Source organism: Buteo buteo, unplaced genomic scaffold, assembly GCF_964188355.1.
Source record: "Buteo buteo unplaced genomic scaffold, bButBut1.hap1.1 HAP1_SCAFFOLD_56, whole genome shotgun sequence".
Taxonomy (NCBI): domain Eukaryota; kingdom Metazoa; phylum Chordata; class Aves; order Accipitriformes; family Accipitridae; genus Buteo; species Buteo buteo.
In genome coordinates, this window is record NW_027439222.1 from 483,375 (window position 1) to 500,070 (window position 16,696).

Here is a 16,696-nt window from a genome sequence, read left to right on the forward strand (position 1 = left end):
CCCACCGTTGCCTGCCCCGCTGGTGGTGACTCGGCCCTGGGGGTGGCTCGGTTCCCCTCGGGGCTTTCCCCGGCTCGGATCTGGGGCTCAGCAGGGCTTTTGCACCTCTCGGGTGCTGTTTTTTGGTGCCCCCTGCTCTCCCTCCCCCTCCCACACAGGCAGGGAGCGGTTCTGGAGAAGGAGCTTTTAGTTGAAAAGACAAGAGAAAAGGTCCCATCCAAGCTGGTCTAACCCCTCCCTACCCCCCTCCCCGACCTCCCCTTCAACAAATAGCCACGCCTCCTCTCCCACCCCCCACTCCCCCCATCTCCATCCCTCTCACCCCTGTCTAATCCCCACCCCCCACACACACACCCACATTGGCCGCAAGAGCCCTGCGCTTGCTGGGTGGCATTGGCAAGGAGCTCTGCGCCTGCCTCTTCCTCCGCTTGCCTGCCGTGGCAGGTGGGGATGGTGGCAGGTCCATCCCGGCATCCTCTCACAGCTCCTGGGGCTCCATCCTGATGATGTTGAATATTTCTAGGCTCAGCATGATGTTGCTGAGCTCGGGGATGCAGTAGTCAGGGGTGAGCAGCTCCTCAGGCAGCGAGAGCGAGCTGAAGTTGCGGTTGGGGGTGGCTGCGCCGGTGCCACCAGTGTCCCCGGGCATGGAGCTCCTGCTGGGAGCATCCTGGTTGACCCCCACTCCATCCGGGGAGCAACCAAAGAGCACTAGGGCCTCTTGGAGAGGCACTTTCTCAGACGCTGCAAGTTCACCTACAGGCTCCCCAAGGGCTTGATTGTGGGGGTCAGCGCAGGGGCTGGGGGGGACGTCACTGCCTGGGGGTGCCCCCACATGGGTGGCCATGCCACAGGTGTTGATCTTGGCCAACGGCCCCTCGATGTCCTTGTGGCTGGGGATGGGTGTTGGCATCGCTGGGGGGGCTGGGGCCATCCCTCTCCCCTCTCCGCTGGTGCCAGCAGGGTCCCCAGGCATGGGGCCGCTGCTGGGACCATCCTGGCTGACCCCCACTCCATCCAGGGAGCAATCGAAGAGCCTTAGGGCCTCTTCCAGGAGCATCTCCTCGGACACTGCAAGGTCGCCTGCGGTGTCCCCAGTGGCTTGATTGTGGGTGGCAGCGCAGGGGCTGGGGGAGACATCGCTGCCCAGGGGTGCCCCCACAGGGGTGGCCGTGCTGGGGATGTTGATCTGTGCCAACTGCCCCTCGATGTGCTGGTAGCCGGGGATGGACACTGGCAGCTCCAGAGGGGCTGGGGCCACCCCACTCCTCTGATTTTTGTAGGGTGCGAGGTATTGTGGTTGGCTCTGGGGGGTCCCTGGGGCTGTCCAGGCCAGGGGGGCCCCGCAGCCCCCGGGACCCCACAGGGCAGCACCCGGCAGAGAAGCGGCGCCTTGGCCGAGCGTGGCGGTGGCCGGTGGAGGCAGGTGGGTGGTTGTCCACTGGATGCCAAAGACCCGGGGATCGAAGAGGCAGCCACATGGAGCCCTCTGCAGACCTGTGTGGGTGAGGGGGAGCCGTGCTGGGCCGGGGGGACTCTCCAGGGGCACCCGCCGAGCCGGCCCCCGATGGCCGACATCCCCCAGCTCTGGGCCAGGGGCGTGGGGAGCTTGTGGCTGGGGCAATCCCCATGGGGTGAGCTGCTGTGCCGGTGGGACGGGGTTGCAAATCAGGGAGGAGGCTCGCGTCTAGGAGGTGAAATGGGAGATGTGGCCCCAAATATTTGGGGAATTCTCTGCAGATGAGCTTTCCTGGGCACGCACCGCCCAGGCGAGGGCAAGGATGCTCACCGGGGCTTGCTGAACCCCCATGCGAAAAGTGCCGGGGGAACGGGTGTGATGGGGATGGCGAAGGTGCCAGAGCAGACTGGGGTGCCATACCTGCTGGTGGTGCCTGGGGGGCCTGGGGTGCCTGGGCTGCAGGGAAGGGCTGCTCCCACGCGGGCAGGCGGCACAGGTTGGCTGAGCCTAAAAGAGAGAGACAGGAGCGATGGCCGGCGGTCACCTCCGCTCTTGGTCCCCAAAAGCATCCCTGGCCTGCAGGGGTTGTGGTTGGTCCCTACCTTGAGGGTAGAAGGTTTTGGGGAGCACGAAGGGCTGGAAAAGCTGGGGCGCCGGGGGGCCCCAGGGCCCACGCGGTGGGAGCTGCACTGGTGGCCGCGCCATGGTCCCTTCTGGCCGTTGGCTGCCAAGGACTCTTTGGCGTCTCCCCGGAAGGAATGCGGAGGCTCCCTGTGTTCCGCCCCACCCCCAAGAGCCTCCCCAGCTCGTCCTGGGGAGGGAAAGGGTTAAGGGAGGCTGGGGTGCCCCTGGGGCCTACAGGCGGCTCCCGGGGTCTGCGGGTGCAAATCCTCTTTGCTTTCAACAGTATTTTTCCGGTGGGGGAAGAAGAACAAGTTGATGCAGCCAAGCCGAGCGGGGACCAAGCTGCAGCCGCAGCCTCCTTGCGCCAGATGGCAAATGCATTTGTGACTGTTGCCCGTGCTTCTGTTCGCTGCGTTGACCGGAGCGAGGCAGAAATAGGAAAAAGGACCTCGAGGGCGCAAAGGAAGGTCACGCGGTGTTGCTCGGTGGCACGCTTTCCCCCAGCCCTTGCTCCAGTAGTGCTGTCAGGTCTTTTAGTCTCCTGATGGGAAAAGCAGCAGCTCTGGATCCCCCTCGGAGGGGGCGGCGCTTTCCCTGGGTGCGTGACACCCAGGAGGAGACGGTACCCACTGCCGCGTGCTCCCAGAAAAGCACTGGATTCTGCCCAACGTCTGGTGTCGGGGCGCTGAGGCTGTTTGCGCTCTATGGGACCCCAGGGATGGGGCTAGTACATCCCCTCCTCGTGCTTGGAGGATTCGGCACTAGCAAGGACACCCTGGTACCAAGGACACAGGCCTCTCGCTCCCGCTGTGCGAACAGTGTGTGGCCTGGGGAGTCGGGACAACTGCCGTGAACCGGAGGCCAAAGATCTCTCCTGGCCTGTATCCTGTTAATTAAAGAGATTGCACTCTGTTCGTGAGGCACCTCTGACTGCAAGATTGTGCAAGGCCATCTGCTGCGTAACTTGTGGCAGGGACCGATGCTGGGGGCGTGAAGGCAAGCGCGCTTCTAAAACCATAAAACTCCGTTTCATTTCAGAGTGCAGCTGAGCCGCCCCGCTCCTCAACACTCTGCCATCTGCACCGCTGTGGCTGGGACCGGGCAGTGCTGCACATCCCAAAGGCCACCAAGTCACACCCGCGTCCCTGCTGCTTTGCCGGGAGCTTCTGCGATGCGAGCGATGTTCTGGGGGCTGATCTCTTGGACTGCAGCTACTCCGTCCCTGACCGGCAGCTGGTCAGGAGGGTTGTGTCCCAGGTGGAATTCCAGCTCTCTGACGAGAACCTGGCCAAGGATGCTTTCCTCCTGAAACATGTCCAGAAGAACAAGATGGGCTTCGTCAGCATCAAACTGCTGCCGTCCTTGAAGAAGGTAGGCAGCCCGTTGCGTTGGCCAGCCGGGGTGGGAAGTGGCCTCCACGTGGAGGATGCCTGGGTGTCTGGGTGTGCTCTGGCTGTCTGCGGTGAGGTGGACGGGGAGGTCCAGGCTCTGCTCAGGCTGCCTGTGTCCCGGCAAAGCGCTGGTGGTGCAGAGCTGGGCCCTGCTCTCTGCCTTCGACGTGCTGCAGCAGTTCTCCACCCAGGGAGGGTGGCTGGGGAAGTGGTGAGCAGTCCTCAAACCCCAAGCCCAGGGCTGGCTTCACCTCTTCTGCCCGTGGTTCCCCCAGGCTGCTGTGAGAGAGGAGAGCTCGTCCTCTGGTGGTGAGGCTCCTTTACGTTTGGGTTTGGGGCTTTCTCTTTTCTTTTGTTTTTCATCACGACTAGATGAATGAGCAGCGCAGTTTATTAAAGCAACGGTACAGGTGCTTTTGGATTGCCCGTGATAAATAGACTGTCTGCAAAGCACGTGCAGGTGGCAATACAGTTGCCTACAAGCGCATGAAATGATGAAAGAAAAGAGCTCTAAAGAATTCTAAGTTTCCCGGGGAAGCACTCGGTACAGCCGAGTGTTTGAATCTCATGCAATAGGCATCCGTGTGGCGGGGGGGGAGAGAGGCTCAGCTCATCGACTGATCCCAGAAGTCAGCGATGTCCTCCCGACTTGTCTGTGATGGTGTCTTCCCTGACATTTCTCCTCTCTTAAGCCCTTTTATGTTTTCTGAGTTTTTCGGTGGAGCTTGAGTGACTCTAGTCATACATACCTTTCCTTTGATTGGTATAAAGTTCTCTCGGTTTGCTTTTAAAGGTATACGCTGGAGAAAATTCAGAGCATGTGCTCAGTGGGGGGGTGGTCGCACCTTGGAGGTGGGTACCTTTGGGGGTGGAGGTGTGTTTTGGTATTATAATGAGCAGAGTTCACCCAAAAGACCTGCTGTTGTGTGTGAGTACCCCAGAAGTGGGCACGTGTGATAGAAACCAGAAGTGTAGGGCATTAGCTCGACAGAACCGCCGTTATTTTACCTCCTTGCTTCAGTGGATTCAATGCAGGGACCAAGCGCTCTCATTCCGATCGTTCCGGTTGCCTACCCCTGCGATCACAGAGCCTGGCCGCGGGGTCTCGGCTCCGCTCCACCCTCCGTGTTACTTTTCAGAGTCAGCGTACCAAGCTTCCCCGGTGTTGCTGACGTCCAAAGTTGCAGGTCACGTTGCTTAGGGAGCCACCATGGAACCGATCCTTTATGTGTGCACTGCGTTCCTCCCCGGAGGTTCACCTTCCCTTGAGGGGCGGCGGGGGGCGTGCGTCATACCGACAAGTCACCTCCAGCAATCATTGCACGGGCTGTCGCTGTGCCCAGGAGGCCCGGGGGTCTCTCCCTGCCCTTGGCGGCCATGCCCTGGGCCCAGCCGCTGGGTGTCCCTGGCGCCTCCTCTGCCGCTCGGCTCGCAAGGAGACGGCTGGTGCTGTTCCTCTTCTGTCGGGTCATGGCAGGAACCAAGCGTGCAGCGCAGAGACCGCCCTTATTAGCCGTCCCCTCTCTGTGCCAGAGCTACAGCCTATGCGGCCCCGCAGCCAGGAGGAGCAGGGACTTGATGTGGCTGGACACAACCCCTTTTCGTGGGGCGTAAGGGGGGTGATTTCGGCAGCTGCAGCCTGGAGGCAAGCCAAAGCGTAACCAGAGCCATAGGTTGGGGTGGTGGGTGCCAACAGCCCGCCACGGAAGTAAGTCAGGCTTTGAGAAACAAGTGCGCGGAGGTGACCCCGGTGTGGTGGAAGGAAAGGTTGGTGGTATTCAGACGTGGACCATTTGGATCCGTGACCAAAGGCCAGCCAGGCAAAGGACAGACAGCTCTTCCAAACTGTCAAAATAGCCCATTGCTGCTATTGCCGTCACATCCCCTTGTCCCACTGAAACCCAGCTGTGCAGCCTTTCTATTAAACACACCCACTGGCCGTGTTTATAGGGGATACCAAAGGCGCTTCAGCCATGGGTGAAACTTCCACAGCTCACCTGTGACTTGAACCTTTCCGAGAGTTCTTTGCCTACCTCGGTTTGTGGGAAGATGTTCAGATCTTATCTGAAACCCTGGCAAGTCTCCTTTTCCTTTAGGATTTAGTATTTTGAGTACTGAGAGATTAAGAGAGGTACTCTCCTTGCCATTTTGTGCGTTGGTGCCAAAATGGATCTGTACCTTCAGACTCTGTAAATGAGGGCATCTAGGCCACAGACGTTCCTTTGGTTGTGGTGCTGCCAGAGGTGAAAGACAGGGGTTTGGTTCCCTCTGCAGGAACTCTGCAGAGATGTAGAGAGCATGCACGGTTTCCTCACGGTTCCTTACCAAGGCACCAAGGGACATTTGCTACCACACTGTCAGGGGAGGTTTGGACTTGACGTGAGGAGACATTTCTTTCCCAAGAGGGTGGTCACACCCTGAAACAGGCTTCCTGGAGAGGTGGTGGATGCCCCATGCCTGTCAGTGTTGAAGAGGCTTTTGGACAATGCCCTTAATACCATGCTTGAACTTTTGGTCAGCCATGAAGTGGTCAGGCAGGAGGACTAGTAGGGACTTGTAGGTCCCTTCCAGCTGAACTATGCTACTCTCATTCAGAACGTGAAAAGAGAAAAAGAAACAGGTTTTTCCCACTTTGTTGGAATTTGACAGAAAGTAAATTAAAGATGCCTTGTCCAAAGTTGCACAGCAGTTTAGCAATTGCATTTCAAAACGGTGTTTTGGCAGTTGAAGAAATTACACTGCCAATAGAGCTGTTTAGGAAGAAAAAGGAGTAGTTTTGCGGAGGATGTGTGAAGGCCTCTAGAAAAACATCTTTAAAGAGTCTGTGGGTGTTTCCCATGGAAAGCACTGATCTTGTTTGAAAGCTAAGGCTCTTTCAGCTTGGGCATCTTTTAGTTTTAGAGCAAAAACTTAGTATTTCTCAGAGGACACAGGAACTTGTACAAATTGAGTTGAATCCTCAGCTTCCTATTTAAAAATGTCTGTAAGGGAAATGTACCATCAGGCCACAAGTGTGCAATAGCATTAGTCCCAAAGTTGATCCCAATGGCATTAGTCCCTAAATTAATCCCAGATGCATACCAGTTCACAAGGAAGCCATCTACTTGGTTGTCTGCTTTATGAAATCTCCCCTGGCCTGTAAGGCTCACATTGAATCCCATCCTACCATCACCTTTAACACACTTGTTTTACCCATGATTTATGCTTCATAAAATGAGCTTCCATAAGTGTTAGCAACTCCAAGTCAGCACCAATTCTTTTGATAAAAATAACCTGCTACGATTGTCTGAGCAATCATAGTTAAATTATACCACCACTTCCATACAGTTCTGTAACAATATTCCTCTAGTGGTTCTGATACAACAGAGCTTCTTTATCTAATAGTTAATGGCAACACCCTTCGATAAGTAAGGAACACATAGATCAATATACTTTTCCAGGGGAAAATATTTTAAAGACTGTCCATTAGTAGAAATCAAAAGGCAAAACCCCTCAAAGTCTGGAGGAAGATGCAAAAGTGCTTCTTTGCAAGAGGGTTTTCGTCCACTCTTCCTGAAGTCAACTGAAGGGAAGATCTGAATAAAGCCACGGTGCCTTCTCCCACCCGACTCTGACCATTCACCGAGATCCAGTGCTTAGCGCTGTTCCCAAACAGTTTCCACTGAGACTGGATGAACTGTCAGATGCTACCATGATTTATAAGCTTAAGCTCCCAGTCTCTCCTGCCCTTTCCACATCCACTTCTTCCCTTTCTGATAAGGCATGAATCATCATCAGAAATCACTCTCCAGCCCATTAACAAACTAAACATTGCACAGGCTCGTAGAAGTACACGGGTGACTATTGTTACATCTGCCTCCATATTAGAGGGATCAGCACTGTAAAAATACCTGCAGTCAGCAAATATTCACGTTGCATTTATGAGCATCTTCATTCCAGTACACCCATTATGAAACAATATTATCGTGGTAGGAAGGCTAGGTAGGTATTCCAGCAAGGAAGACTGCTTTGCTGCTATATTAATACCTTATATTATAGTGCAATAATCCTGTGCTCTACAGAGTCTCAGACTGGTTCATTGGAGCGGGGCGGGGGGGAAGTGTATGGCTTTAAACAGCTTGCAGTATTGGGTCAAAAAAGGCACAGATGTTGCAGCAAATCCTTGAAACAACATAAACTCACTGTGCTCATCTGAGCCTATCCAAAAAAGTATTCACCGTGGCCAGACCAAGGGTTCTGTGCTGTGCCTGGCTAATTCAACAGCAGGGCACCCTGTTTGGGAGAACCACTAATCCTCAAACGTAGCATTAAAGAAGATGAGACCAAGGCTACAGAGACTTTTGTGAAACTGAGCATAAGAAAAGAATCATACCTTCCTGAGCCTCAAAAGAATTTCTGCGAAATCTTAGATATTTCTGCGATGACTTCAGGAGATAATCTTACAGCAAGTGACTCCTAACAGAGTTTTCAGATGCCTTTAGGAAAAAGGAAGGACTTTAGTAATCTCTCACCCTCATATGCAGTCTCGAGAAAGCATATGCCTGAGAAACAGAGGAAAACCAGAGTGAGGAGATGGGGAAGTCGAGAACGTTATTCGCAGTAGCTGCTCTCATTTGACCGGATCAAGACTGGCAGAGTGTTAGCAGAGGTATGGAACAGATGTGAAAGCCTCAGACGTTTCTGCCCAGCGGGTAACACTGTGGGATGTAAACGGTAAGGCTGCGTGCATTTTTTTCGCAACACAGTAAAAAGTGAAGTTAAAAATACCAAATCCACCAGACCGAAAAGATTTCCATCCTACTCAAGTGATGAGAGGAAAAAATCCTCTCAGGAGATTGAAAGAGAGGTACTCCATAAACACGCGCATCTGTGGTTCCCAAGCCCATCGTTCAAAACTTCTGTCATCAGTTTATTTTCTCCCATGGGTCTTCTCCAATTCAGTAGCTGTCACTCCAGTGAAAACCGCAACGCAAAGCTGACATTTATTGAAGGTGGGCAGGGCCCTGTGAAGTCTACTGTGGCACTGCAGACAAATCTAAACATCATCTTTACTCACAAATTTCCATTCAGATCAGTGAAAGCAGAATTGCCTCTGAGGTGTGGGAATAATAAAGAGAAAATTCTCCTTTCGGTTGCGCTTAAGAACAGGCTTGCAGAGGCACTGGTGGGAAGCCTGCTGGAAACCGAGGGGCCATGTGGAAGTCAAGGAAAGCAGAATATGCTTTCCACCACCTAGAGAAGGAGCATCTGGATGGGGGAGGAGGAGCAAGCAAGAGAGGAGGAGCTGAGACTTTGCCAGAAGAAATAGGAGGCCCCTGTGGTGCTGACCGCCCAGGAGTGCTCCGGGATGTCACGGGGAGGCTGGCACGCTGGTTTGAAGCACAGACCGCTTTCCCCTGCTCCTTTTCCACGCGGGCACCAGGACACGGTAAAGCAAAACCCGGGCAAGGTCAAGCAGGACTCGAGTGGCACGAGTGAAAGGGACAGGTGCCCGAGTGATCTTCTCTTCTGTCCTGCCAGTCAGAGGTAGGGGTGTGTAACCGAAAAAGCCAGTCGAAGAAACTCTCTGAGGCTCAATTTTGGAGTTTTAGAAAGCAGGCATTCTTTATTGCAGCGCTGGATGCATGGGGGATCGTTCTGCCTATCGTGCATACCGTTACCTACAGCAAGGCAAGCTTATATTGTTCTAATCGTATACTTATTTATGTTATCCTTGACATAGTGTCCGCCCTTTGGGCATGCGCAGTGTGGCTCATCTCTTTTTCCTAGTTAGCTGACCTCGGCAGGTTTTAATGGCTGGATGCACCAATGTCTGTCCCAACGGCAGGTGGGGGACAGGGCTCTGCCCTTCGTGAGACCCCCAGCCCCTGGAGTGGTGGCTGGAAGATGGGTAGGTCAAAGGACCCTGATGGGAGCCCTGCAGGGCCTCATCCATTGGACCGACAGGCACCTTCCCTTGTCACACAGAGCATCTCATGGGCTGGAAAAGGGATGCTCTGGAGAGTTTCTGGCAAATCTCTGGAGAAAAGCTTCTTCCCGCCCCTCTCCCAGGGGCTTTCTCGGTTCTGGTGCCCTTCCCAAGGACAGCCCCACAGGTGGGTGCAGCCAGCATGGCAGGAAAGAACAGGCAGCAGCCACAGCGGTCAGCACGGCGGGAAAGCCAAGGATAAAGCCTTATCACCCAAGTGTGATAAAGCCTTAATAACCAAGCATGCTGCTCCTCGGACAGGAGTATTCCTGCCTAAGCTCACCACACATTGCATTTCCCTGTGGCTTTCGGCAGGATATGAATGGCTCTTCAGTGCCGGTGGTCGCTCCCCTCTTTCAGTGAAAATTGCAGATTTTCTTCCTGTTGGACCCGCCTCAGTTCCAGTCTCTTGGGGGTTGAAAGCTGGCACAGCATGGGTGCCAGAGACGTTCCCACAGCTTGGCTGGCGTCCACAAGGAGGAGTCTGTCTTTAGCCACGATGGTCATTTCCAGGGAAAACAGCTTGTGGTATTGACCAGGACCCTACGCGGACAACAGAAGAGCAAGGATGCGGCCGTTTGCCACAAGTCCAGTGGAGCAGGCTGCTCAAACACAGCCCACGGTGACTTTCTGTGCCGCTGGGCCTGTGGGGACAAAGGATTAAGCCTGAATTACCTGCATGAAATAGAGCTATTGCTAGCCTCGTGCAACGGCACCCAGGAGCTGGTCCTGAAAACCACCAATCCAGGACACAGAAAGCTTTTAACCGCTGTGGCTATTCTGGAATAGACTGTGCCGTGTGCATCCATTTCTATTAACAACCCTTCTCCTGCAGCCGCAAAGGAGTTTGAGAGCTTGCTTATGGCTAAAGGGGGTTGGTGACCTGGGACGGTGGCTGAGGCTTGGGGCTTGCATTGCCTGTGACCAGCTATGAGCACAGAGTGACAGAGGAAAGACTTTCCCTGGGGAAGAGGCACCAGGGAGTGGCTGAGGTGGAGGAAAGCTTCGCCCCGGTTTTGGCTGTAGGTGGAAAGCTCTGGATCAGCACGAAATTCTACGTCTCCTCTAGCATGGCACAGGTACCGAGTCTTCTGTTGGTACCAAGTAGAGGCAGAATGTCAGGCAAAGTGGCTCATCGAATGGGAATGATCTAGGGAAATTTACTTGGCTATTAAAAGCCCCATTGCTCCAGAAGTTGAATCTTTTTTCTCTAGTCCTTTTTTTTTTTGGAAGGGGGTGGCGGGAGGGGCATGGATAATTTATCTTCATACCTACAAAACCACGCATTGTAGCAGTCAAGATGGAATACGCCTTTCTCACGTACCTTTTCTTTTTTGAACACGGTGAGTTCAATCTGCTGATCAATAGCCCACTGCGTTCAATAGACGCCTTGGATTTCTATCCTTCGGCTCAAGAGCTAGACACAACCTTCTGTCGTTGGTGTTAGCACAATTAATGCAGATAATCTGCTATCTTCTCCCTAATAATCTAGGCTACATACTACCTAACAATCTATGCGAGAGTACAACCTGATCCAGTGTTACACGCAACATCAGCACTGTGAAGAGCTGTGACATTCAAATGAAAAAGGAGACATTTTGAACACCTTGTAATAGCTTGCAGGAATACAAAGGGGAAGCACTGTGTAAATAATACCCAAACCAATATGGATTTTTCCCCTAAATTTCTGAACCTCCTGTGACAAGTGATGGCCTATCAAAGTGCATGTCTGCCCCCCCCTGCGCTGCACCACGTGGGATCTGTTCACATTCCCTGGTCTGGGAGATGGGGCAGAGCGGACCCTCCGGCAGCTTGCAGCTTGTGGCACAGAAGCGGGAGGAGAGGCTCATGCGCCGGAGGGTCCTGCTGTCAACCTGGAGGATCTTGACAGGCTGGAGAAAGGGGCTGACAGGAACCTCCTGTAGTTCCCCAAGGGGAAGAGCAAAGTCCTGGAGACCTGGGGACGAAGAATCCCTTGCGCCAGTAAATGCTGGGGGACACCCAGCTGGAAAGCAGCTGTGCAGACACCTGGGGTGATGGTGGACGCCAAGTGGAGCGATTTCGAGCCAGAAAAGTGCCCCTGGGGCAAAGGCGGCTCCCTGCCTCCTGGGCTGCAGGAGGCAAAGCGTTGGCAAGAGGTGGAGGGAGACGGTCCTTCCCCTCTGCTGGGTCCGTCCAGCCCGCCCGGGGCTCCCCAGTGCCAGGCAGAGACGGCCATACTGGAGAGAACTCTCACCCACTGGGTGGGTGCCCCTCCCACTTTCCGTTGGGCTCAGAATGTTGGTCGTTGGGCTTAGAATGTTGGTCGTTGGGCTCAGAATGTTGGTCGTTGGGCTCGGAATGTTGGTCAGTTGGAGCCCACAGCCACCAGAGACAGCAGCACGGAGCTGTGCTGGCACACAGGAGCGCTGGGAGGAGGCAGGATCCGGCCGAGCAGCACCTCGCCGGCACCGGCACCTCGCCTCCCATCCCCGCTGTCGCCGAGTGGCCCGCGTCCTCGGTCCACGGCAAGGGTCCTCCTCTCCCGGGCAGGATGGGCCAGGCCAACTGCTGCTGCGGCTCCAGGTGAGCTCTCCCTGTGCCTCGGGGGCACGGCCGGGACCCGCGGTGGCAGCGGCCTTTCTCATGCCCGCCGCTCTCTGCTCTGCAGGGAGGCTCTCGCCGACGCCGAGGCGGTGCTGAGCGTGGACGTGTGGCTGACCCGGGGCCGCAAGAGGAGCGAGAGACGCCTTCTCCTCCTCCAGGAGGAACTGGTGATCGCCAAGTTGCAGTAAGACCCTCAGAGCCCAGCTGCCTTTCCCCCAGCCGCCTTTCCCCCAGCCCTGGCCCTGGCCCCGGGGCAGGGACACCCCAGCACCAGCCCCAGGCCCCGGCACCTTGGTGGGTGCTGGAGGCGCCCATCGCTGTCCGTCCGTCTGTCCCAAGGGCAAGTGGGGGACGGGGCTCTGCCCGGGGGGATCCCCAGGAGGTCACCTCCAGCTCACCGCCTGCCTCTCCTGTCTGCTCTCTGCAGACGTGGCACCAGCGTGCGCCCACAGCTCCGCCTGGCCCTGGACCAGCTGTGGGTGCTGAGCGGCGGAAAGGAGGCGGCGGGGGACGAGGAAGAGGAGGAAGGCGGCGATGAGGACAGGACCTCCGTCATCCTCGTCTGGTCCACCGGCTCCTGTGTTGCCGCTTTTGGGTGAGTCGTGGTGCCACGTCCCATGGTCGGGCAGGAGAGGTTCACAACCGTGCCCACGCCATCCTGTGAACGGCCTCTGCCCTGTGTGGAGAGCCTGGGCAGGGAGCGGGAAGCACGCTGGCAGGGAGGGATGGGGGCATTGCCAGGTCCTGCATCCCTTGGTGCCCTTTGGGTCCCCAGAAGAGAAGGGCAAAAGCAGCTGCTCTGGCAGGACACGGGGAGCCAGGGCTTGGGCAGCGTCTCTGTCCTGCCCCACGGGGCTTCGTCCCACTCCGGCGTCCTTCCCCACGGGGCAGGGCTGCACAGGCGCCCGCCTCTGCCCACGGGCTGGGGGGCAGCGGGTCCTGACGCTGGTTCTCCTCTCTTTCTGCAGCTCCCGGGCGCTGAAGGAGCTGTGGGTGGGCACGCTGCTGGGGTAAGCCAAAGGGGATGCTGCAGGCACAGCCGGACGGGGGAACACAGCTCCCCAGCTGGGGAGAGGTGCCCTTGCGGCTGCGGGCAGCTCTCGGGCAGAGCTGCCTCACAGGAGAGAAGGGGCAGCTTGGGGCTCAGCCTGCTCTCTCCCTGTCCCTTGCCGGTGCACAGGACACCAGGAGGAGCCAAGAGAGCCCGCGTGACCCGTCTCCCCTCCCTCAGACCCCTGGAGAAGGAGCTGAGCTGCCGCCACACCGTGAGTGTCTCCCCGGTCTGGGCTCTGTCCCCGAGCCCTGGTCCTTAGGCATTGCTGCTCACCTTCCTCCGCTCCTTCTCTCTTGCCCAGTGGAGGACATTCAGCACCAGGAGCCTGGAGAGGCTGATGGAGGGCCAGGCAGAGGTGAGAATGGCTGCCTTTCACCCGTCTCTGGCTGCGCCGGCGTCTGCGGCCAGCGGGGTGAGCTTGTAAGGCAGAGATGGAGGGAGGGAGCGTCCCGCGGTGCCACTCGGGGAGCGTAGAGGGTTGGGGAGCCACCAGGCATGCCAGCACATCCTCGCTGGCGGCGCTGGGGGGAAGCCTGCCGTGTGGGGCAGAGAGCCCAGGAGGGCAGAGGGTCCCAGCTCTGCCGCGCTCAGGCTGCTGGTGCCGGGTGGCAGCTCGCCGGTGGCCCTTTCTGCTGCGGGGCTGCTCTCTAAGCGCAGCCTGCTTCTTGCAGGATCGTCCCAAGCAAGGGCAAAGGCCACCGACAGCCCCATCTATCAAAGCTGGGGGACTTTGCGGCTCACCAGGTGAGTTCTGGAAAGAAGCACATTGTCCTGCAAATGGTTGAGCTGTGCTCACTTGTCCTTTGAGTGTCTCCATGCAGGTGCGGCACCCCAAGGGAGGACGTCACCTGGACGAGCAAGGACACCTGCTGGGCAGCAGCCGCTGGATGTGGTTCTGCGGGGACCCAGAGCCTCTCCTGCTGCCCACAGTTTGGAGGAGGGCAGGGCGAGGGCTGGGACAGGTTGTCCCGGTGGCATGCCGGCTCTCAAGAGCTTCCGAGCTGGAGCCGCTGAGCTGGAGCTGTGGTTCCAGCTGCTGGCTCCCTGCCCATCCTGCCTCAGCCCTCAGCACCGTGCTGCAGGCAGGGCAGGCTCCGGGAGTGCTGGCCCGGCTGTCTCCATTGACACGCTCTTGCTCCATTTTCCTTTTCGGAAGGAGGGAACACCATCAGGAGGAGGAAGAGGATGGGGCTGCCCTGGCCCTTTGCTCATCGGAGGACCCTGGCCGCTGCCCAGGCGCCAGGGCAGGTGGGCTCCGGCTGCAGCAGGGCGCTCTTTGGCCAGCCCCTGGCAGCCCTCTGCGGGGAGGACGGCTCCCTGCCCCGGCCCATCCAGGTAAGCCAGCCTGGGCAGGGGGTCCCCAGCCCTCCCTCCCGCTGCTCCAGAGGGGAGGTGGGTGTCCCCAGGAGCTCCGGGGATGGGGGATTGGGCCCTTCACCCCCAGAAGACGCTTCTGGTGCCAGCCCCCTTTGCGGGGGGCAAGGAGCAGGATCTGGGGCAGTGCTTTGGTCACTGCTGTTGGAAGGCAGCTTCTCAGCCAAGCAACTGTCCTCCTGCCCCTCCTGCAGGAGATGCTGGCTGTCCTGCACAAGGAAGGACCGTCGACAGAAGGGATATTCCGAAGAGCTGCCGGCAGGACAGAGTTTCGTGAGCTGCGGGAGGCCCTGGACCACGGTGCGGATGTCGACCTGGGCAGCCAGCCTGCGCTGCTGCTGGCCGTCATCTTGAAGGTGAGCGCTTCTGACCTGCAGCTGGAAGAGCTCCTGCCTGGCCTGGAGTGTTTAGAGGCTCACCTGGAGCCCCTGGCATTGCAGGACTTCCTCCGAAGCATCCCCGCCAAGCTCCTCGTGACAGACCTCTACGAGGACTGGATGGCAGCGATGCAGAAGAGCGGCAAGGAGGAGAAGGTTGAAGAGCTGAAAGCGTAAGTGTGGGCAGCAGCCTGCCTGTTGAGGAGGGACTGGTAGAGGCCTGGGACTTGCCTGAAAAGGGACGGTCTCCTTAAAAAGCTGTGTCTTCTGACAGCTTGCTTTTGCTGCGGTGGGCTTAGATTTCGGGGGAAAGGGCACGGAGAGGGAGCCTTCCCTTGCCTGGGCTTGGGTGAAATGAGGAGCTGGGAAGCAACGCCGTGCTTCCTTCCTGAAGCGCAGGAGCACTGGCCGCTGGCTGAGAGCACCCGGAAAGCTGCGCAACCCACCTGTGTTGGGCAAGCTTTGGGGACAGCTGTGGGCAACATCTGCTCTATTCACGTTGAGTTCCTGTTCCCTCAGGGTGGCCGAGAAGTTGCCTGGAGCCAATCTCGTCCTCCTCAAGCGGCTGCTGGCCCTCCTCCAGCACATCGGCCACAACGCCTCCAGCAGCAGAATGACCGCCAGCAACCTGGCCATCTGCCTTGGGCCAAATCTGCTGAGCCCACCTAACGAGGACGTGCTCCCCCTTGAGGCCATGCTGGCGGTGACTGAGAAGGTGCGCTGTACTGAGCAGCCGGCTGCAGCCTTGCCGGCCCATCCGAGCTTGGCTGCTCAGAGGTCCCTGGCTGCCTCCTCTCTTGAGCGAATGCTGGTGGGGTGGCTGCCTGCAAGAGCAGCCCCACAACCACAGCCTCCTGCGCAGAGGCAAGGGTCGGGAGTGGGAAGGGCTGTGTGATACATTTTCAGGCACCTGGGTTGAGACTGAGGGTTTGATGTGTGCAGGTGAACGTGCTGGTGGCGTTTCTCATTGAAAACTGCGGTGACATCTTTGTGGAGGAGATGGCTGGCCGCTCCTGTCCATCAGCCGGGGAGTCGGCAGCCCCCATGGACAGAGCCACAGGTATGAGGAGGAACTGAGGGCTGTCCCAGGCTGGGGCTTGGGCTACCAGAAACCTCAATGTCGAGAAGACAGCTGGTGTAGGGCTTTGGGTGGGTTTTGCTTTAGGTGTGCTTTACTTCCAAGGAGTCACTTTGCTGCACGTGCTTTTCCTTTCTAGACCTGCATTTGGAAGAGCAAAGTGGCCCTGCAGGCAGAGCAGACAAGGACCACCAGGCAGAAGCCTTGCTGCACACACCACCCGCTTCTCTGCTGGATGTCCTCAAAGAAGCTGGGGGAGACGTGGTGGTGGAGTCCGAAACGTCAGAGGTATGGCAGCTCCATCAGGGGCTACCCTCCTACCCGAGACACAGTATCCCCGTGTTTGTTGAGCTGCCAGAAACGAACCGAGTGTCACACACCCGTGTGAACCCTGTGTTCCAAAGTGAGGCCCTTGGAAGAACGGGCTAATGCAAACCAGCCAGAGGGATCTTCTCTGTAGGGCTAAGGCAGCATTTTGCCAAACAGTCGCCTGCTACTCCAGGGTGTCCCTTGCCACCTGCTGACTCTGACATTTCTGTTGTAGGCACCCGTTGCTTTGGCTCCAGCCACCCCAGGGAGCACAGTAGACTCCCTGGGATGCACAGAAGGACTAAAGAGCGTTTCAGAGGAAAGAAGGTGAAATGAGTCAGCTTTGGGTAAATCAAGAACTGATTCTAGTTGATCCTGGCTTTACCTACCTAATCATACTGTGGGATGGAAAGGTTTGCAGGCTCCCCCCAGGAGAAGGAAAACGGAAAGAAAAGAAAGAGAAAACAGGCCTGGGC

General features: G+C 57.1%; 1 protein-coding gene across 1 annotated transcript; it reads right to left on the reverse strand.

Moving 5' to 3' along the window:
* Window positions 1–478: 478 nt before the first annotated feature.
* On the reverse strand, window positions 479–2,164 carry LOC142027791 (proline-rich protein 22-like). Its single transcript, XM_075022000.1, has 2 exons — window positions 2,062–2,164; window positions 479–1,587 (listed from the first exon to the last, which is right to left on the reverse strand). Exons 1-2 carry the CDS (start codon window positions 2,162–2,164, stop codon window positions 479–481), a joined length of 1,212 nt encoding a protein of 403 aa, XP_074878101.1.
* Window positions 2,165–16,696: the final 14,532 nt, after the last annotated feature.